Raw genomic sequence first — 23,558 nt, 5'->3', positions numbered from 1 at the left:
TCCCACCCCACTCCTGCAGCCCAATCCTGTCCTTCTCCCACTGCTAACTGTATCATTGCTATCCTGATGTCCCTCCCTATATACCCAGATTTCACCAGTAACTACATTCCTCCTCTCTCTCCCTTCCTATTTTGCATTCTCGTGAACACACCCTGGGTAACCTTCTATCATTCCTGTTACATTCACATCCTTGTAAACTGAGAATTGCCACCATCTCTCTCATGCTCTCTCTTACTGTTGCTCTCTCTCACTCTCTTTCTCTCTTGCTCACTCACTCCACTCTGTAAAGTGGTTGGCCTTAAGAAAGGCATCCAGTCATAAAAACGATGCCAAACTGACTTCAGAAGTGTTGGTGCCACATAAAAAGCACCCAGTACACTTTGTAAAGGGTTGGTATTTGTTCCAGTTGATCTGATCGACGGAACAGCCTGCTCATGACATTAATGTGCAAGTGGCTGAGCACTCCACAGACATGTGTCTACCGTTAATGTAGTTCTCAGGGAGATTCCGTGTGACACAGAATGTGACAATGCTGGCCCTTTTGAATTCCAGGTACAACTCATTTTTGCCAGCTGAGTGGAATATGAAATAAAGTATCTTGCTCAAGGACACAATATGCCGCTGGGAACTGAACTTATGAGCTTGCAATTGTGACCCAAATGCCCTAATTACTAAACCACATGCCATCACACATACCTCTACACACTACCATTAATCGTGTGCCTATTGATGTGTGTATGAGTGTGTGTGTGTGTGTGTGTGTGTGTGTGTGTGTGAGCGTGTATGTATGTGTGTGTGCACACGTGGGTGTGCATGTGTACAAGTTTTGTGTGTAAGGTGTGTTTGTGTGAGTAAATAAATTGATAGGTAAGGATAGATGTCAATGTGTGTGCAAGAGTGCATGTAGATGTGTGTGTTTGTGAGAGAGACAGAGAGAGAGAGAGAGAGAGAAAGAGAGAGAGTGTACATGTGAGAATGTGTGTGTTTCTGTGTGCGGGCATGTGTGTAAATCAATAAATAGGTAGGAATAGGTGTAAATGGATCTACATCAGTTTTAATGATTAACTTTCCAGCTGTTTGTTCAATTAAACAAGTTTTTTTATAACATAGGTGGCTGTGTATTCCACATATGTGTGTCCATCTTAACTTCACAAGCAGAATCAACAGGACACAGCTTGCGACAGAACTGGGATCATTTTGGATCCCCTACATGGTCCATCCAACGGGATTAGACAGTTTCTATCTCCCCAATTTTGCTCACAAATCCTGGGTCAACATGGGGCTATATCAGAAGTCACTTGCCCTAGAATGTCTAGGAATGGAATTGAAACCTTAACCATTCACCCATGCTGCATTCATACATGATATTGTACATAATACTTACTTACATACATGATCACACAAATTGATGGATGAACAGAGACTGACAGAGATAGCAAACTGGCAAATTTGATAGAGCAATGGACATAATTCTTTTCAGTATTCATTCAAATTCTCTGCATTCTGAGTTCAATTCCTGTCAAAGTCAACATTATCTTTTCTGCTTTCAGGGTCAATAATTCATGTACCGATCCAATAAAAGAATGGATTCTTCTCTTTCTATGTCTTTTTGGAAGACATTTGCTGTGTTTAGACTAGCAGAAGTATACAGATTCCACGTTGGTTCAAAATAAAACCCTACAATTCCACCAGGAACTGAGTATCCCTCCCAAAAAGGAAGAAAGATAACAAAGTAGGTTAAATAATGCTAGGTGGATTATGTAATGTAACATGGTACATACCAGTGGCGTATAGGGGTTGTTGTCCTGCGTATACTGCCACACCTAATGCCACCAAACTTCAAGTAGGAGTATAACATAAGTCTCCATTAAGATTTGGGATTAAACCTATTAGTAAGGTTAATATTTATAAAGAATTTGCCATTTTCGATGGGTGTCTTTATGTCCTCATAACTTAGCAGTTCAGCAAAAGAGTTCCATAGAATAAGTACTAGGCTTACAAAGAATAAGCCTTGGGGTTGATTTCTTTGACTAATACCTTTTAAGGCAGTGCTCCAGCATGGCTGCAGTCAAATAACTTAAGTAAAAAAAAAAAAAATAATTAACATCCCGAAATACAATAACTCATTCATTTCATTTTCTATCCTTTGCATTCTGTGACTTAAAATTAACTTTTCACTTGAAACATCATTTACATTCTCTGTTCATTTCGCTTCGTATTTTTGCCATTATCAACCCTAAATATTCATTTTCATGCTTTTGTTTAATCTTCATACCCACCATATACCCTCACAGGTCAAACGGTGGTCTGGAAAACCATGTTTTCTATTTATCCATTGAAAGGGTGAATGGTGTAACGCATAATTTGAACACTGGTTGGTTGGGATTGGTTGTTCAACGACATCGAAGGTCACAGCTCAAATATGTTACGGACACAGCTGGAATGAACAATATTGTCTAAAGCGCTGATAAAGGGATAATTTCCAGTAACCAACTTCTTGTTTTTCCTGCAGATTTCTTTGACGATCATTTCCGCCACTTATCCCCAAACTGTTTGTAATGCAATATTATATATACAAATGTATACGCTTTATTGACAATACACACCTACGCAAATCTTCAGTTTTTCCCACGTGTATTGTTATATACACAGTGTCTCAGCTGGCACAACAAACACACACACACACCACAAACACACTGATGTATACACACATACATACACACCTCTCCAGTCAAAACATATATCCCTTTCTCTCTCTCCTTCCATCAATCCATATAGCCATCTGTTCACACATTCACATGTATTAAACCACACACATACTCACACAATCCACATACATATGTAGACACTTGAAGCATTCACATGCAAAACATAAACAGATCACTGTGTATAAAAACATGGTGTTGCACTCAAACTACTACTACTACTACTACTACTACTACTACTACTACTACTACTACTACTTCTACTACTACTACTACTACTACAACCAACAAGAACAGCAACAGTAATAATAAAGATCGCAATAACAATAATACATACATTTCTACACCCACTCATTGCTGTTCTATATATGTATATGTGTGTATATATATATATATATATATATATATATATATATATATATATATATATATATATATATATAACACACATATGTACATATATACATATGTATGTATGTATATATAATGTGTGTATGTACACACACGTGTGTATACATATGTATGTATATATATACACACACACACACACATATACATATATATATATATTCATATATGTATGTGTGTGTGTATATATATATATGTGTGTGTGTGTGTGTGTGTGTGTGTATACATACATATGTATACCACACACACGTGTGTATGTGTGTACATACACACACACATATATTATATATATGTATATATATCTATATGTGTATATATGTATATATATATATACATAGAGGTACACACACACATACATATAGGTACACACATATATACATGCACATATGCAAGCATATTCTCAGAAGAATCCCTGTGAATGTCCACAATCAAACTTGCACTCTCTATGACACTTCTGGATAAAAATCATTTACACCCACATCCACTACAGACTCGCACGCACACACACACACATACACACACACACATACTTGTACTCTGATGAGAACTCATGTGAAATAGGAGAGAGAAACAATAGAAAATAAACTGGCGTTGGCATCATTTGCAATGCGTGTGTCTTATCTTGTTGTCTTCGTATTTTGCAATATTTGCAAACACGTGTCATCCTCAAGCAAGTGATGTCATTTGTTTCCAATCTTATGCCAAAACATGTCTGGCCATGCAGCAATATTACCTTAGTTCAAGACAGGTGAGGGTTGGTGACAGGAAGGGCATCCAGCCATAGAGAATCTGCCACAACAAAATTCTGCCCAGCCCATGCAAACATGGAAAATACACACACACACACACACATGTGTGTGTGTGTCTGTGTGTGCGTGTGTGTGTGTGTGTGTGTGGTGAAAAAGTTTCCTTCCCAACCATATAGTTCTGGGTTCAGTCTCACGGCATGGCACCTTGGGCAAGCGTCTTCTACTATAGCTTTGGCTGACTAAAGTCTTGTGAGTAGATTTGGTAGAAAGAAACTGAAAGAAGCTCCTCGTGTGTGTGTGTGTGTGTGTGTGTGTGTGCGCGCGCATGCATGTGCCTTTCTGGTTGTGATTGTGTGGTAAAAAGTTTCCTTCCCAACCTCCTGGTTCCGGATTTATTCCCACTGTGTGGCACCTTGGACAAGTGTCTTCTACTATAGCCTCAATCCAACCAAAACTTGTGGGTGGATTTGGTAGAGGGAAACTGAAAGAAGCTCGTCGTATATATATATATATATATATATATGTATATATATATATATATATATATATATATATATATGTATGTATGTATGTATGGCTGTATATATTTATGTGTGTGTGTGTGTATCTTTGTGTCTGTCCCTCCACCACTGCTCGACAACTGGTGGTGGTGTGATTATGTCCCCCAGAACTTAGCAGTTCAGCAAAAGAGATCGATAGAATAAATATGAGGCTTAAAAAATTTAGTGGTGGTGGGGATCGATTCATTTGGCTAAAATTCTTCAAGGTGCTACCCCAGCATGGCCACAGTCTAACGACTGAAACACGCAAAAGTATATACATCAATTCATTCAACTAAATATTCTTCGAGGTGATGCCCCAGCATGGCCGTAGTCTGATGATTAAACAAGTAAAACGATAAAAGAAACGTAAAAGATAAAGACATATATATATATATTTATATATATATATATTTATATTATATATATATATATATATATATATATATATATATATATATATATATATATATATATATATACACACACACACACACATATACAGTCACATACACATACATGTATATATAACACCCGTTTAATTCAATTATAGCTTTTCATAATCAAAATTAATTTTCTCTCCTGTATTTCATTATTTCTCTTCAATATTTTTGTTTTCGATTTTCAACAACAAACTTCAACGAAACTTGTTGATGCCTCCAGACTTGCCTAGTTTTATTGTCATTGTCTGGTTGAATGTTGTTAAGTGGGAATTCTTATTGTTGTTTAATCAGATGTCTTTATTCACCGATGTACAATTAGCTGTTATGTTTGTTTATTACTATTGTTGTTGTTGTTGTTGATGATGATGTTTATCGTTATTGTCGTTGCTATTATTATTATTATTATTATTATTATTATTATTATTATTATTATTATTATTATCATTATTAATGTCAGACTTGAAATTTTCTCATCTTTGACATTGAGGTTTCTTTTTAAGCAATCAATGACAAAGTACGGCAAGGGAGATTAAAGCTCGCTTGTTGCTAGGATGTGTGGTCTTACGGGTGTTCAGTTCCGTTATGTGTGCTGGGGTGTTTTATAATATCACTCCCTTAACTGATTTAGTTTCACAGGAATTTTGTTTCGAGAGTGGAGAGGTTAAACTTAAGATGGCAACATTTCAAATGAAATATACTGTCCCAGTGGTTCAATTAATTTTGAAAATATGGACAAATAGGAAGGGTAGACAAGTCTTATTCATGAATGGCAGCCTCTGTATGAGAGGGTCACTCTGAACAAAAACCATGAGCAATTCTTACCCCTGGGTCTGTGCAACATGTCATTTGAAGGTCTCAAAGCAAAGGGCAGATAAATGCTTATACCAAAAACAGCAAAAGCTTAACAATGGAAATAAACATTCAGTTGAAAACCCTTAAAATACTTATGGAGGGCTGAGATGGCTAGGAGACACCACTGAAGGACTCATCTGAGGATAACACAAACAATAATAAATAACGACCCTCTGTTCTGAACATAACTTGAAGGTAGATTTAAATTTAAGTATGAACATTTTAAAATATTATTACACTGGTCCAACCACAGCCTTGTGAGTGAATTTGGTAGATGGAAACTGAAAGAAGCTCATCATATATATATATATATATATATATATATGCGTATGTGTCTGTGTTAGTCCCCCTGCCTCACCGCTTGACAACCAGTATTGGTGTGTTTATGTCCCTGTAACCTAGTGGTTCGGCAAAAAGAGACTGACAGAATAAGTACCAGGCTTTAAAGAAACAAGCTATTGGGGTGGATTTGTTCAACTAAAATTCTTCAAGGTGGTCCCCCAGTACGGCTGCAGTCTAATGATTGAAACAAGTAAAAGATGAAAGATAAAAAATACACCAGTCATTTTTGGTTTGGTTGTTGTAGATTCAATGTTAAACACTGTTCCAGCCATTGTTTCCTCTGGCGTCTTCAGGTGTCTCATGCATGACCAACCAAACACAACAGAGAATGGAAGAGTGAACAAGAATGCTAAGCAACAAGTTTTAAGTGTTTGAAGGTTCAGCTGAGGAAGTGAGGACTGCTAGCGAGTTACAAAGTGACCTCACTAGAACTGGTACCACGAAAAGTACCTAGTACATACTGAAAAGTGGTTGGCATCCAGCTATAGAAACCAGGCCAACACTTTGACACTGGAACAAGATGCGATTCTCTGATTCCTGACCAATTGGATCCTGTCAGAACAACCAACCAATGCTAGCATGAAAAGTAAACATAAAATGATTATTTATAAATATATAAATGTGTGTGTATGTATGTGTAAGTATATCTTTTATCTGCTTCAGACATTAGAGTGCGGCCATTCTGGAGCGTTGTCTCGAAGAATTCTTAGTTGAATGGATCGACCTCAGTACTTCTTTTACCTTTTTGTTTGAAGCCTGGTACTATCTATCGGTCTATTATATCAGTCTCATTTAGCTGAACTGCTGTGTAATGGGGATGTAAACAAACCAACACAAGCAGTGGTGAGGGACAGACACACACACACACAGATGATGGGCTTTTAATTTTCTTCAACCAAATCCATTCATAAGGCTTTGGTCAGCCCAAGGTGCCACACAGTGGGACTGAACCTAGAGTATAGTCATGTGGTTGAGAAGCAAGCTTCTTACCCTGCATCCACGTGTGTACATTAATTCTCCCTCTTTCTTTGATATTTTGTTTTGGCTATTATTATCCTTTTTCCATTCTATCTTCTTGTTCTTTTACATCAGCCATATAGTTTATATTCTTCACATTGTAACATTGAATGCTATATTTTTCTTCATTTTAAACATTTAGATTTCAATTGCTCAGAAAATGATAAGATATTTATTTGTAAATATTTATATTTCAAATATCTTTCAAATAGCTATTATGGAAACATATGTGCAAGAGTTATCTAAATAAATACGTTTAAATGTTTTATATTATGGATTTTTTTATGAAATGAACTGATTAACTAGGAAGTAAAATAATTTTTTCAATAATTCACATCGTTTCTAAGCTACAGCTAATTGTATGAATCTAAAAACATTTTGATGGCACGTGAAAGACATTCGAGCAAGATCGTGGCCAGTGCTGATGGACTAGCTCCTGTGCAGGTGACACGTAAAATACACCATTTCGAGCGTGGCCGTTGATCGTTACCAACGTTGCCTTCTTGGCACGTGTGCCAATGGCATGTGAAAAGACATTCGAGCGAGATCGTTGCCAGTGCCGATGGACTGGCTCCTGTGCAGGTGGCACATAAAATACACCATTTTGAGCATGGCCGTCGCCAGTACCCGCCTGACTGGCCCTCGTGCCGGTGGCATGTAAAAGCACCCACTACACTCTCAGAGTGGTTGGTGTTAGGAAGGGCATCCAGTTGTAGAAACTCTGCCAAATCAGAATGGAGCCTGGTGTCGCCTCCTGGTCCACCAGTCCTCAGTCAATCGTCCAACCCATGCTAGCATGGAAAGCGGACATTAAACGATGATGATGATGATGATTCCATCAAAATTTGATAAATATATCTTATGTCTATCTCTCTCTCTCTCTCTCTCTCTATATATATATATATATATATATATATATATATATATATATACCAGAGTAAGCACATAAATGTGAAACAAGGTGGAAAAAATAGTACTTGACTACCAGAGGTAGAGTAATATGCTTTATTAACAAAGCTGCAAAGACATCACAAAAACTGTCCTACAAACGGGCATGTGAAACTCTGTGTAACAGATTCTGTGATGTCTTTGCAGCTTTATTAATAAAGTATATATACATATATATATACACACACACATAATATATATATATATATATCGCGTTCATACACACATAATTTTTCTCGTCTGGCCGTAAAGCCTTCTGTTTGTTTTCCTGTCTTGTTTTTCGTCCGCCACTACATTCCTCCATGGCTAGATTTAATTTGCGTATACAGATTTAATCTGCGATCCATGGGACGAGCCGTTTTAACGTTGCGTCCTGCCCGAAGCTCGTCGAAACGCCGGTGTTAAAACGTGGGTAGCTGATGAAGTAGAATGTTCTCTATGTGGCTCGTGTGTTCTCGTCTACGTTTGTTTGCAATGTCCTGTACGCAGATATGCACCTATACATACAGGTGGATGTCGGTATGCACATACCTGTACGTATAAATGCATATACTCATTTACTTTTGTTTTTACATGATTGAACGCAGCGTCTCACAAAAATTGTAAGTAGTTCGTAAACTTATCCTCCGACGCTACTCTATCTCTTTCTCTTTCCTTCTCCCCTCCCCTCGTTCTTCCTCTGTACTACTACGTATCTCGCCTTACCCCTCTTGTTCTTCCTCTGTACTACTACGTATCTCGCCTTACCCCTCTTGTTCTTCCTCTGTTACTACTACGTATCTCCTTTTCCCCCTCGTATTTCCTCTCTTTCTCTTTTCCTCTCGTTGCTCACCATTCTTCTACTTCCTCCCTCTCTTTCTCCCTCTACCACTCTCTCTCTTCCCTTTACACCGGCATGGTCACATGCTTCCGGTCAATAATCCTTTCCTTCCTTGGCTTTCGCTAAGTAACACACGCTACCACTTTGTCTCTCTCGGTTCCGTGCCTCATCGCGTTCATACACACATAATTTTTCTCGTCTGGCCGTAAAGCCTTCTGTTTGTTTTCCTGTCTTGTTTTTCGTCCGCCACTACATTCCTCCATGGCTAGATTTAATTTGCGTATACAGATTTAATCTGCGATCCATGGGACGAGCCGTTTTAACGTTGCGTCCTGCCCGAAGCTCGTCGAAACGCCGGTGTTAAAACGTGGGTAGCTGATGAAGTAGAATGTTCTCTATGTGGCTCGTGTGTTCTCGTCTACGTTTGTTTGCAATGTCCTGTACGCAGATATGCACCTATACATACAGGTGGATGTCGGTATGCACATACCTGTACGTATAAATGCATATACTCATTTACTTTTGTTTTTATATATATATATAGATGGATAGATAGACAGATAAATATGTGAAGGTGCATGGCTTAGTAATTAGGATAATCAGCTCACAATCGTAAGGTCATGAGTTCAATTCCCAGCAAAGCATTGTGTCCTTAAGCAAGACACTTTACTTCACGTTGCTCCAGTTCACTCAGCTGGCTAAAATAAGTAGTGCCTGTATTTCAAAGGGCCAGCACTTGCGTGTTAATTTCACGAGCAAGCTGTTCCGTTGATCAGATCAACTGGAACCCTCATCGTTGTAACCGACAGAGTACCAGATAGATAGATAGATTACATTTAGAGACATATTCTTTTATATACTTCAGCCAAATGGCCATGACCATGCTGGAGCATCTCCAGTGAGGAGCACTGCTATGTGTGTGTGTGTGTGTGTGTGTGTGTGTGTGTGTGTGTGTGTGTGTGTGTGTGTGTGTGTGTGTGTGTGTGTGTGTGTGTGTGTGTGGTGGGGTTCGGGAGCAGTGGTTCAACGAGAATGAGCATGCAGCATCACAAAAGGGTAAGTTATAAGGAAAAACGTCCCTGTTATGAACAAAAGAATGCAAACAAACTAACACCATGCATTTAATCAAGAGTTCAATTTGAAATCCTATCATATCAATGGATATGACAAGCATCTAAAGAAGACCAGAAGGGTCAGCAGCCAAAATATTGTGACTATAACAATCAAGATGAAGCTATCACCGTCATTTAATGACTACTTTTCTTACTGATATGGGTTGGACAGGTCATCACAGTCCAATTCAGCTGTTATTTGAAAGTTATTGTTCTTGCAAGAAAACTAGACAATCCTGTTTTGTGGGTACATTTCCTTTGTTGTTGTTGTTGGTATTATTGTTGTTGTTGTTGTTGTTATTATTATTATTAATTAGTCTTAGAGTCAGCAGCCTTGACAGGAGGAGGTTCAGTCAATTACAACCACACCAGTACATGACTGGTACTTTATGTTATTAACTCCAGAAAGATGAAAAGCAGAGTTGACCTCACCGAGATTTAAACCCAGAATATAAAAAAGCTTGAACAAATACTGCAAAATCTTTTTTCCAATGCTCAAATGGTTTTGCCAATCCACTGTATATAACAAGCAATACTTCCTCATCTCATAAGTTCAAAGATAAATTACTTTAAAGTGTAAAGTTTTTTTGTACCAGAGAAATCAAAGGATTGTTGCAGGGGCATAAGTATCAAAAAGTCAGTACATCAACCAGTATTTTTCTTTTTCAATGTAACAGCTTAACCTAATATCAAGTATTATGAACGCTTATAGCTTTCATGTTTGCTCATTAATTTGTAATAAATTATATTAGCTTCCATGAATCTTAAAGTATTTTGAGAAGATTCTATAAACGATACTTATTGGTGGTATAAACCAATATTTTGTTGTAGATATATAGTCACCCGGCAGGAAATATAATATCTGTTTGTCAGATATAAGTTAAAATCATAATATTGACAACTTTTATGTTTACTCATGAATTTGTAAGAGAAATCACATTACCTTCTTGGAAGAATTAAAAGTTTTGTGGGGGGGAATTACGTGAATGCATATGTATGTATACATGCACACAAGCACACACATACATACCTAACGTCTATATTTGTATATATATATATATCAATTATATCAGCTAATATTTACCAGGAGACACACATGTGCATGCACCCACACACACATGTACATATGTATGCACAGACACACACATACACGCACACACACAGGCACTCATATGTAGCCAGCAGGTAAGTATGATATTTGCATGTCCAATATATAACAGTTAGAATCAACACGTTTTATGTGATGTTTGCCTTTTGCGCTTGTGATAAATCAAATTCCATCCATTCAGGAGAGTCCTACCTTTTGCAAGAATTCTAAATCTTATAGCTGTATTAACTAACATCTGTCTAATGTTGTTTGTGCTGTTGTTATTGTTGTTGTACTGCCAGGCCAGTTCTGACTGAGTTGTGTACCATGTAACATGAAATATGTTATTTTGTTAGGGTAAATGCATGGTCAGACAGTAAGAAAATGTGGTGTTTGTATGTCCACTACAACAGTTAGAATCACCAAGCATTACAATTGTCAAGAATAATGTAATAAATTACATTAGTTTCCCTCAGAAGTCTTTTAATTCCTGAAATAGTTCTGTAAATGATTGTCATTGCTTGTGGCAGCCAATATTTTGTCATATATGCGTAAACAATTGCCAGGACAATGCAGTATTTGCTTGTCCAATATTAGACTTAGAATCATGCAGCTTTATAAATCTAGTTCTTATTTTTTAGCTTTATTTTTTACTTGTTGTAGTCATTAGAGTGTGGTCATGCTGGGGCATCAAGTTGAAGAATTTTGAGTCAAACGAATTGGCTCCAGTACTTATTCTTTAAGACTGGTACTTATTCTATCAGCCTGCTTTGTCGAGCTGCTAAGTTACAGGGATGTAAACAGACCAACACACAAATACATCTATGTATATATTCTTTTATTCCATTATTTGTTTCAGTCATTTGACTGCGGCCATGCTGGAGCACTGCATTTAGTCGAACAAATTAACCCCAGGATTTATTCTTTTTAAGCTTAGTACTTATTCTACCGGTCTCTTTTGTTGAACCTCTAAGTTACAGGGACGTAAACACACCAACATTAGTTGTCAAGCAATGATGTGGGAACAAACACAGACACACAAACATATATATACATATATATCTTACAGGCTTCTTTCAGTTTCCGTCTACCAAATCCACTCACAAGGCTTTGGTCAGCCCGAGGCTATAGTAGAAGACATTTACCCAAGGTGCCACACAGTGGTACTGAACCAGAACCATTTATATATATATATATATATATATATATATATATATATATATATATATACTATTTATTAACAGGAGATGGATTCGGTATTAAATCTTTATTGGGTACAACATATGTTTCGACCCATCAGTCTGGGTCTCATAAGGTACATCGATAAAGATATGTCCCACTACAGATTTTCAGTGTTAGCTGATTTGTTATATGTCCATCAAGTTAGGGAATGAGTAAAAGCAAATATATATATAATAATTGGTTAAGGAAACAGAAGATGGATTTGGTATCCATCTTTCCACCAAATCCATCTTCTGTTTCCTTAACCAATTATCATCACAACTAACACTGCAGAATCCCTGAATTGGATCTTAACGGAAATATACCCCAACAGTGGATGACATCAGGTAGTCCAAACCAAGTCAGTACTTTACTCAACACATCAACACACTAATTGACATATACCCATTAGTCCAATATATATATATATATATATATATATATATATATATATATATATATATATATATATATATATATATATGTATGTATGTATGTATGTGGGTGGGCAATGGACTTCTTTTAGTTTCTCTCTGCCAAGTTCACTCACAAGGTTTTGATTGTCCTGAAGCTATAGAAGACACTTGCCCAAGGTACCATTCGGTGGAACTGAACCCGGAACCATGTAGCTGGATGCAAGCTTCTTACCACACAGCCACACCTGCACCTATATATATAAGTGTATAAAAGTTGAATGTGGATTCATCCTTTAATTTGGAGGTTTCCAAAAAAGATTTCTAATGTTGATTCTTCATAGTTTGCTGGGAGTTTACAGGTGTAAATTTGCGAAGATATAAAAGTAGTCATTGCATATAATATATGGTGAATTTGTAGGATGTAGTCCAATAAAATTCATCAATTTAGTTAAAAATGGAGTTTAATTCTTGCAGACGATCGTTTTGTACAGAGATATAATAATGCAAATTCATGATTAAATTAATTTAAATAAAATTACATGATTTATGTTGATATGTAATTAATTTAACTTAATTTAATCATAAATTTGCATTATCATATCTCAGTACAAAACGATCATCTACAAGAATTAAACTTATATATTTTAACAACTTGTCTACTCCATTTTTAACTAAATTGATGAGTTTCATGAGACTTCATTCCATAAATTCACCATATGTGTGTGTGTGTGTGTGTGTGTGTGTGTAAATTATACCACTTTTCATGAAACTTCTCTTGTTTTTGTGGAGGTGGCCTCATGTTTGGGACTCTTTATACATGAACTCATCAAATATTTATTCATATTTTCAGTTTCCTCTCTTGTCTTTATTTTAGTGAACACTGTTTGACAATGTTTACCTCATTCTAATATGAGTAGAGTATCAATCATTCATAGTAATTTAATATTCCACATTAAGTTATACTAGAACTTATGTTCTCTTGCTGTGTGTTAGTTGATACAGCTTTTGATAATGTAAAATATTGTCACAGTTGAACACCGTGGTGAAATGGTGAATCTTGTGGTAAAGACAGTGGGAAAATACAATATTTGTACAGATGGCTAATTTAAGAATTCAAATCATTAAATTTGCTACAAAGTCTGCAAATGAATTTGTTAATTACGTTAGCTTCCATGACTAATTTTTTAGTTTCTGGGAGACTTTTAATGTAACAGTTGTTGCCACCACCACCACCATCATCATCATCTGTTAACCCTTTAGTGTTTAAACAGGTTATATCTGGCCCTAATATTTTACTTGTTTTATGTTCAAACCAACCAGATCTGGCCTCTCGCACCTACCCAAAAATGTCATTAAAAAAATAGACAATCAGTTTCCTCTAAAAGCTCCTTCCAGTAGACACACAGACACTTGTCATGGGGAAAATACTGTAATAGCTTCCATACTCTTTACTTGTTTGAGTCATTTGACTGTGGCCACGCCGGAGCATAGCCTTTAGTCGAATAAATCAACCCCAGGACTTATTCCTTCTAAGCTTAGTACTTATTCTATCAGTCTCTATTGCTGAACCACTAAGTTATGGGGACATAAACACACCAACATCGGTGTCGAGCGATGGTGGGGGGACAAACGCAGACACACAAACATATACATATATATATATATATATATATATATATATATATATATATACACACACACAAGTTTCTTTCAGTTTCTGTCTACCAAATCCACTTACAAGGCTTTGGTTGGCCTGAAGCTATGGTAGACGATACTTGCCCAAGGTGCCACACAGTGGGACTGAACCTGGAACCATGTGGTTGGGAAGTAAGCTACTCACCACACAGCTACTCCTCTGCCTGAAATAGATTCTAAATAGTTGTTACGTTGAACAATATTTTCAATCTAGTTTTGTATAATATAAGTGTTGTGAAGGTTCATGGCTTAGTAATAAGACATTTGAACTTGTGATCATAAAGTCTTAGGTTCAATTCCTGGGCCAAGCAGTGCATTGTGTCCTTGGGCAAGACACTTCAATTTACATGGCTGCAGTCTTTTCAGCTAAAACTCTGTTACATCCTCTGCAGAATGATGCCTTGCAAACTACTGGCCCAGAATTTTGTGAATGCAAGGTGCCACAGGCTTTTGATGGTTAGAGTACATTGAACGTATGATGAATATAACGAGTTACGTGTATTCAGCATGTGGCATGCACAGTCAGCAGGTGTGAGAATGCAGTATTTTTATGTCCAATGAAATAGAGTTGTAATGTTTACAACAGTCATGCTAAGATGTGAATTTGTAAATTGCATTGGACATCCGAAGCTTATTTAAAAGATCACAGATTGTGGTTCATTGTTGAAGAGACAAGTTGTACCAGACACCATTCACCAACTATCTCCTAATTACTGCAGGAAAACTCTGACGTCAGTAGAGAAAGAATTCCATAAGAACCAGACATAACTGTCTTTGAATTATTTACATCGATAATAAAATTAGTAATAATAACCATGACAGAGTCTCTGTGCAATAGACTGACCTGCTAAAAATAAAAACCAAATCTTTCTCAAATCACACTCAACTAGTGTGTGTGTGTGTGTGTGTATGTGTGTGTGTGTGTGTGTGTGTGTGTGTGTGTGTGAGTGCGTGCGTGCGTGCGTGATTCTACCAAGGATAACTGGACACATGCCTGTGGAATATTCAGCCACTCACTGGCTTATAAGCAGAAAATTCATTTGGTCAAACAACTGAATTCTCATTGTTGAAGTAGGTAGGAATTCATTTTATGCAAACCCCCCTCCCCCACATGTACATACACACACACACACACACACACATAAATGTATGCATGTTAATACATGTAACTATGAATCATGGGGAGTGGTAGGCAATCATGTATAATTCTACTGTCACATTGACTGTCTTGCTGTAGTTTGAGCACCTCCTATTCTATAACACAAAATATATATAAAAAAGCACTGGAAGTGATTATAAGACGTGTGCATGTGTGTGTATGTGTGAGTGTGCATGTGTGTGCATGTAGAACACTTTAGATGAGTGGTCATTAAATTCATACGAAAATATTGAATTTTGAATGCAAATAGTGTAATGTAAACGAGACGCAGAAAACAAAATCAGGAAGAGATACCAATTAAATATTAAATTTAAGAGACACATGTTAATAGACATTTAGAGTGATATGAATCTCTTAGTTTGGTTTCATCTCACATTGTTTATGTATACACACACACACACGTTGCATAATTTACAAGAGGAGGCTGAGTTATTTGTGTTTGTTGATTTTCATTTGAATCATATAAATCAGTGGTTCCCAAAGTGGGTGGTATTGTCATCTTGAGGACAGTGGGAAGTTCCAAGGGGGCGTTGAAGAAAATTGGGGTGATAATGGTGGAGTGATTCATGTAAAAAGCGGGGCAATAAAGGGGTGGTGGTTCGTGTAAAAACAAAATAATGGGTTCATTACGTTAACTTTTATTTGTGAAATAATGTTGCTTTGGATTTGCTTCAGAAAGGGGTCTATGTCTGTGATAGTTAGTTGGGGTGTGGGCACTAGGAACGTGGCCTGGGTGTCAAGGGGGCGACAGCCCAAAAGAGTTTGGGAACCACTGATGTAAATTATACTAGGCCAGGCCATAAACGTTTTCTACTCATTTTCTAAATGTTTAAGTCATACGTGCCTCAGTGTCAATGCAGCGCAACTGCAGCTGCAGTGCAGATCATGCCTATTGAGGTACAAAGGAACATGTTCACATCTGTTCTTTTACCATGAGAAAACAAAAGTAAGAAAAGAAAGGAAAAAATAAACGAGGAACCCAAAACTGAGACTTTGGTGCAAGAAGTGATCTTTCAACCAGTTGGATCCTGTCTAATCATCCAACCCATGCTCGCATGGAAAACAGATGAAAATGATAATATACAAGAGGAAGTCAAAAATTATCTGCACTTTTGCTATAACATATCTTTAGTATTGTCGCAATGCCTTCTGCGCTTGCGTGCTTATAGTTAGTACTATTGTGGTCATGTGATCAAAGTTTGAGCTTGATCATGCCATTTTTCTTTATGGCTTAACAATGTAAGCATGGCCGCTCCATTAGCAATGTGCACCAAAGAAGAACAAAGAGCAGTGATCCGAGAGATGGTAACGGTAAACTGGCTCACCATTACCATCTCTCGAGTTTGCTGTCAGTGGTGGAGGTTGATGGGCATCCTATTCTCTCTTTGTGAGTCACACTTGTCCAACCACTTTTAAACTTCTCGATCCACTCATACACACTTCTATGCAGTAGTGCACTGTCCCCGTATTGTGCTAAAAGCCTCTGACGAAAGGAGAAGACTGCACCAGTATAGTCATGTCATGCATATGGATGAGGGCAGCTGCATCAGGAAGTGCCAATCTGTAATTATGGAGGAAACATGTGGAAGGGGTAGATCCAGGAAGATGTGAGATGAAGTGGTGAGAATGAATCTTTAGATGTTGGGCCTCACAGAGGAGATGACAAGGGATTGAAACTCGAGATGGTTTGCTGTACTTGAGAAGGCATGTCAAGCTAAGTAGAAACATGGATGTCCATGCATACCGGCATGTCCACTTCATCCCTCTCTCAGCCAAGAGACGCTAGTCTTGTGGGTCCGTGGGTGCAAATGCCACAAAAAAGCACCATGGAAGTCTTGAGTAAAAGTCCCATATAAAAGGACCTGTACCAGTGCACCATAAAAGCACCTATACTGGTGCCATGTAAAAGTGCCCGTGACAGTGCCATATAAAGGTACCCTTGCCAGTTCGATGCTTAAAGCACCCTGTACACTCTGTAAAGTGGTTGATGTTAAGCAGGGCATCCATCCATAGAAACTATGCCAAAACAAGCAATGGAACCTGGGCAGTTCTTTGACTGGGCAGTTCTTTGACTGGCCAGTCCCTGTCAAATCATCCACCCATGCCTACATAACAATATACAATATATATATATATATATATATATTATACACACACACACACATATATATATATATAAAAATAATTATATATATGTATGTATGTATATATATATATATATCCTGAAGTATATGTGCCAACTAAATGTGGCAGTCTCATAGAAGACGATGCTACTGTTGCTTTTAGCCCCAAGAGGACATCTCCCCCAGCTGTCTAATGACACACTGTCTGTGTCTGATTAGTATTTGTGAAGGGAAATCACCTTTCCCATCTCTACCCTGATGTGATACACACAGACCCGGGTTTCTGGGTAGTAACCCGTCATCAGTGTGTGAGAATCACCAGCTAGCGATGAGAACTCATTCCAAACACAAAATACTATATGTTTTTACAAATTAAAAGTGTGGCTTATTAGCAATTAGAACGTAAAAGGCAAAATTAATAGACGCCACAAAAGTGATGGAGGGTGCTGACTAGCACCACTTATGTGAAAATAAGAGTTAAATTAACCCCAAAGCCACTGAAGCACTATACTTAATGACTGACAAAGGGAAGTAAGTCCCTGGCATATATATAGCCATATCGCGATTTCAAATTTTGGGGTAGACCACCTTAACTCTCTCATCAGTGGTTCTTCACACCTATATATTTATAAGATTAAAAGTCAGTTTCAATCTTGCTTGCAATGTTACCCAGCCAAACTGGTACATAATGGGAAGATACTATGAATTAAGTTTACCCTGAAATATTAATACAAACAGAATAAAACAAGTTTCATGTAAATTGGACAAGTAATTTTAAAGCTATTAGAGATTTGGGGGTATAAATACCCAAAACGGTGCATAATGAGAAAATATTCTGAAAATAATCTTCATCCCGAAAGGGAAAAAGCTCTTATCTTTCTATTAGACACAGTGACAAGGCAACAAAAAATATGAGTATTTTTTTACGGTAAATGTTTCTATTTTTACTTCTGTTAAACACAATATTTTAATCATTCAGAAATATTTTTAAGTGAATGTGATTTCAAAAATATAAACTGTTTGTATGGTAAGTATTTATATTTTAACTTTCTTTAAACAGACAATATTCTAATGTTTTTTAAAATTATTTTCAAGTGAATACCATTACAAAAATTTTTTTGGCATATTTAAAAAATATTTTCAAGTAAAAATGACTTTAAAAATATGGTAAATATTCTGTAAAAAAAACCCATTCATAACCTTGGTGTGGAAGGGTTTTTCAAGTGCATTCAACATATCTCACCCCCAAAGATTTGGCTGCTATTTCTAGCACGCCCTGCTACGATGTAACAGCTTGAAATATTTGTAGCAGGGCGAGCAAGAAATAGCAACCAAATCTTTCCTTTTCTGGCGAAAGGAGCCGTTTATGCATGATTTTGATGTCACATTCGTTGAAAGCATGCAAAATAAACTGGAAAAGAAAAAAAACCCTCGAAACAAAACTCCATTACTGGGAAACTCAGAGTTTTCCGGTGACCCAATGGATCAGGGGTAGTCTAGTATATATATATATATATATATATATATATATATATATATTAATGATTTGTATGACTTATAAAAACATTTAATATACTTTATAGTATATTATAGTTGCATAACGAAATACCAAATACCTACAAATCACTATTACTTTTATACCAACTTCCAGGAATGCATTTAATATGTAAATTGGTAGATTCAATAACTTTACACTGCTATATATAATGTCTATATAAGCAATGTGCTCGAGGATGGTTAATGGATTAGATGGGTGCTGAAGAAGGGGTAAACCCCCACACACACCGAAATATGGCATATATGCTCACACTCATTTTTCATATTCGATCTCATTGTTTCTTTACCTCCAACATTTTATATATGAAACACTGTAGCAAAAATCAGTGCTGGCTGTAATTTCTATAGAATATCTATAGAAATTGGCATAACAATGTATATATATATATATATATATATATATATATATATATTGGGTTGTGCGGAAAGTTCGTGCCGATTCATAGTAGCTTACCTTTCAACTTATTTGCCATGACACCACCTCAATTCTGGGAAGAGGGTATTTTCAAGTTAAAGGAGAGATGGAGATGCACTGGGCAACAAAATAGTTCATATTTGGTTGATTAAAAATGTCATGGCAAGTATTTATTGACCTTTTCCTTTCCTTTATTAATCGTCCCGAACTTTCGGGACAACCCAATATATATCATCATCATCCTCGTTTAACGTCCGCTTTCCATGCTAGTATGGGTTGGACGATTTGACTGAGGACTGGCAAGCCAGAAGGCTGCACCAGGCTCCAATCTGATCTGGCAGAGTTTCTACAGCTGGATGCCCTTCCTAACACCAACCACTCCAAGAGTGTAGTGGGTGCTTTTATGAGCCACCGGCACGACAGCCAGTCACACGGTACTGGCAACAGCCATGCTCAAAAAGGTGTTTTTTACGTTCCACCTGCACGGGAGCCAGTCCAGCGGTACTGGCAACGACCTCGCTTGAATGATTTTCTAATATGCCACCAGTACAAGTGCTAGAAGGCAACGTTGGTAACGATTACGCTGAAATGGTGCTATTTACGGGCCACTAGCATGGAAACCAAACAGCTGCTCTGGCAATGAACACCCTCGACAGTGCTGTTAGTGCTCCACTGGCGCGGTGCCAGTCATTGAGTATGGTTCAATTACGATTTCACTTGCCCCAACAGGTCTTGTCCTCATCTGGTTTGTTGTTACCACAACATTTCGGCTGATTTACTCTCCAGCCTTCATCAGGTGTCCTAGTGGAATTTTGAACCCAACCCTGTGTTTTCATTCCCAAGGTATTTCTTTGCAGATGTTATTATTATTATTATAATTATTTATTCAAGGTACTGCCTGGACACATGATGAAAGGCTGGAGAGTAAATCAGCTGAAACATATTGGTAACAACAAACAAGATGAGAACACATATCTGTCCAATGTAAATAATGTACAGAATTCCTCATCTCTAAAATATAGAACAGTGTATGCATATATATATTGTGCTGGTGCCACATAAAAAGCACCAAGTACTCTCTATGGAGTTGTTGGCTTTAGGAAGGGCATCCATCTGTAAAACCATGCCACAACAGACAACAGAGCGTGGTATGGACCCTAATCTTACCAGCTGTGATCAAACTGTTGAACCCATGCCTGGAAGACGTTAAATGATAATGATATATATATCATCATCGTTTAACGTCCGCTTTCGATGCTAGCATGGGTTGGACGATTTGACTGAGGACTGGTGAAACCGGATGGCAACACCAGCCTCCAATCTGATTATATATATATATATATATATATATATATATATGTGTGTGTGTATGTATGTATGTATATATACACACACACATATATATGTATGTATATATATATATATATATATATATATATATATATATATATATATATATATATATATATATATATGTAAAGCATCATTTGAGCATGGCCAATACCAGTGCTGCCTGACTGGCCCGCATGCCGGTGGCACGGAAAAAGCACCCACTACACTCTCAGAGTAGTTGGCAATAAGGAAGGCATGAAGCTGTAGAAACCTCGCCAGCTCAGATTGGAGCCTCCTGTAGCCTCCCGTCCTGCCAGTTCTCGATCCTCCAACCCATGCCGGCATGGAAAGCAGACATTAAACGATGATGATGATGATGATGATGATATATGAGTTTGATAAATGCCATGCATAAAACTCTTGACATATGAATCACTTTTGTAACTTTTTGCCAATTAAAAATACCAGAAGAAATATATATATATATATATATATATATATATATATATATATATATATATATATATATATATATATATATACTCAGCCAGAGAGTTGTATCTCCTGTTTGTTGCATGATAGATATATAAATAGATAGAAATAGACAGATCGATCGATCGATAGATAGATAGACAGATAGATTAGTAAATAGATAGAAAGATAGACAGACAGACAGATAGATGATAGGTAAATAGATGAATGGATAGATAGATAGAGAGAGAGAGAGAGAAAGAGAGAGAGTGATAGATAGACACAGACAGACAGATAGATAGATAGAAAAAGAGAGAAAGACAGACAGATATATAGACAGAGAAAGAGATGTATGTGTAATTACATAAAACTGAACGTATATTCAGGTGTGTATATATTTATTTATACATGACTCCGAGCATCAATTTATGTATGTCCTTGTACATATGCATACACACACACACACACACATATTGGTACACAGGTAAAGATATACACCCACAAACACGTATATATATATATATATATATATATATATATATATATATACTCCCACTTACTGAGACAGCATTGATTAAAAAAAACCTATGCACTCTTTAAAAAAATCACAAAAGACACAAAAACTATTAAAATACACACACAACAACAACAACAATGCCTACACTGACACAAAAACACAAACACAAAATCTTAAAACTCTCTCACACACACACAAGAGATACAAAACACTTGGTGGTGGTGGGGGTGTTCTGTTATTTTGTTCTTTTTATTGCTATGATTGAGGTTTCCCTTTCCTCCTCCTCCTCCTTTCTTCTCCCTCATCCCTTCACTTTTCCTTTGCTCCAGCCCCACCCTTATATATCCTTCATCCTCAATCCCAAATCCAGTCTCTGTCTCTCTCTTTCTCCCTTTCTTTCTTTCTCTCTCTTTCTTACTCTCTCTCTCACTTCCCCTCTCTCTTTCCGTCTTTCTCACTCTCTCTTACTTCCCCCTCTCTCTTTCTTTCTTTTTCTCCCTCCCTCTCTTCTACTAGTACTACAACATGCCTCATTGCACTTCATAACACACAACTCCTCCCACCCTTCCCCATCACCACACAAAATGCCACCACTACCACCAACACAAACATACCATACATGCCACCACCACCACTACCATCTCCAATACACACCATCTTTACCCCCGTAACCCACCACCACCACCACCACACCACATCACTACGACCACATCCACGGGCACACTTACCCATCACGCCCACCACCAATAAACACCCTTCCCTTATCATTCCACACCTTCCGTACTACCCACGTGATTCTGTGACGTAAGAAACACTTACCTCATGGTCTTCTTGTTCTTCTTGCCGACTGATGTCAACTTCTGCGTACTTGAACAACTGGCCGTGTCACCAGACGCCAAACTGCTGCCACCTCCGTCATGAGACGGGCTGCCGTTTGGTGTATAGCCATTTCTCACACTACTTCGGTTACAGTCGTCTGCCCCTCCATATGGCACCGGCCGGTAATCGTTCAACTTGGCCTGTTCCTCGTCGTCATCATCATCATCGCCGGCAGCGAAGCCTGACGCACCGCCAGTGCCGCCGCCCGAACCGCTGTTCTTTCCTCCACGGCCGCGACCTCGCTTCCGACCGAAACACCAGTTGCACAGCATGGACGCCATCACAAGGCCAGTGACGGAGATAAGAGTCGAACAGATGGCAGCCACAATCAATAACTCTTGATCGATGTACCACTGTTGTTCTGTGCTAGTGGTGGTAGTCGTCGCCGGCACCCCCGGCTGGAGTGGGGGTGGATGGGGCGGTAAGACAGCTGCCGATACTGGCGGAAGCGGGGGAGGAGGGGGTGGGGGTGGAGGGGGCGCTATGGCTGCGCCGGAGGCGGCCAGTGCTGCTGCTGCCGCCGCCGCTGCTGATCGGGCTGTGGACCGCGCTGCTGCTATTGCTGTTGCTGATGATGACGATAGTGATGATGATGCGGCGGAGGCGGTGGAGGAAGAGGATGGCGACAATAGGGATGATAAAGGTGGGGGTGATCGACTGCCGTACGTCTTAGCCAGCATGTCTGAAAGAAAGAAAAAAAAATTGACATTTAGAGAGAATGAAACAAACGAAAATAGATAGATAGATATAT

The 23,558-nt window shown here is 37.9% G+C and overlaps 1 protein-coding gene across 3 annotated transcripts in view; it reads right to left on the bottom strand.

The window, feature by feature from the left end:
• LOC128251011 (uncharacterized) overlaps nucleotides 1-23,558 on the bottom strand; it is a 622,894-nt gene that overhangs the window by 314,563 nt on the left and 284,773 nt on the right. For all 3 annotated transcript variants that reach the window (XM_089343603.1, XM_089343604.1, XM_089343605.1), the window contains one exon: nucleotides 22,748-23,489. In XM_089343603.1, the coding sequence (XP_089199729.1) occupies nucleotides 22,748-23,489 (742 nt within the window). The remainder of the gene's footprint in view (nucleotides 1-22,747; nucleotides 23,490-23,558) is intronic.

This window comes from Octopus bimaculoides, chromosome 27 (genome assembly GCF_046866305.1).
Source record: "Octopus bimaculoides isolate indiv1 chromosome 27, ASM4686630v1, whole genome shotgun sequence".
NCBI lineage: Eukaryota > Metazoa > Mollusca > Cephalopoda > Octopoda > Octopodidae > Octopus > Octopus bimaculoides.
This window is presented reverse-complemented; position numbering and strand designations above follow the sequence as displayed.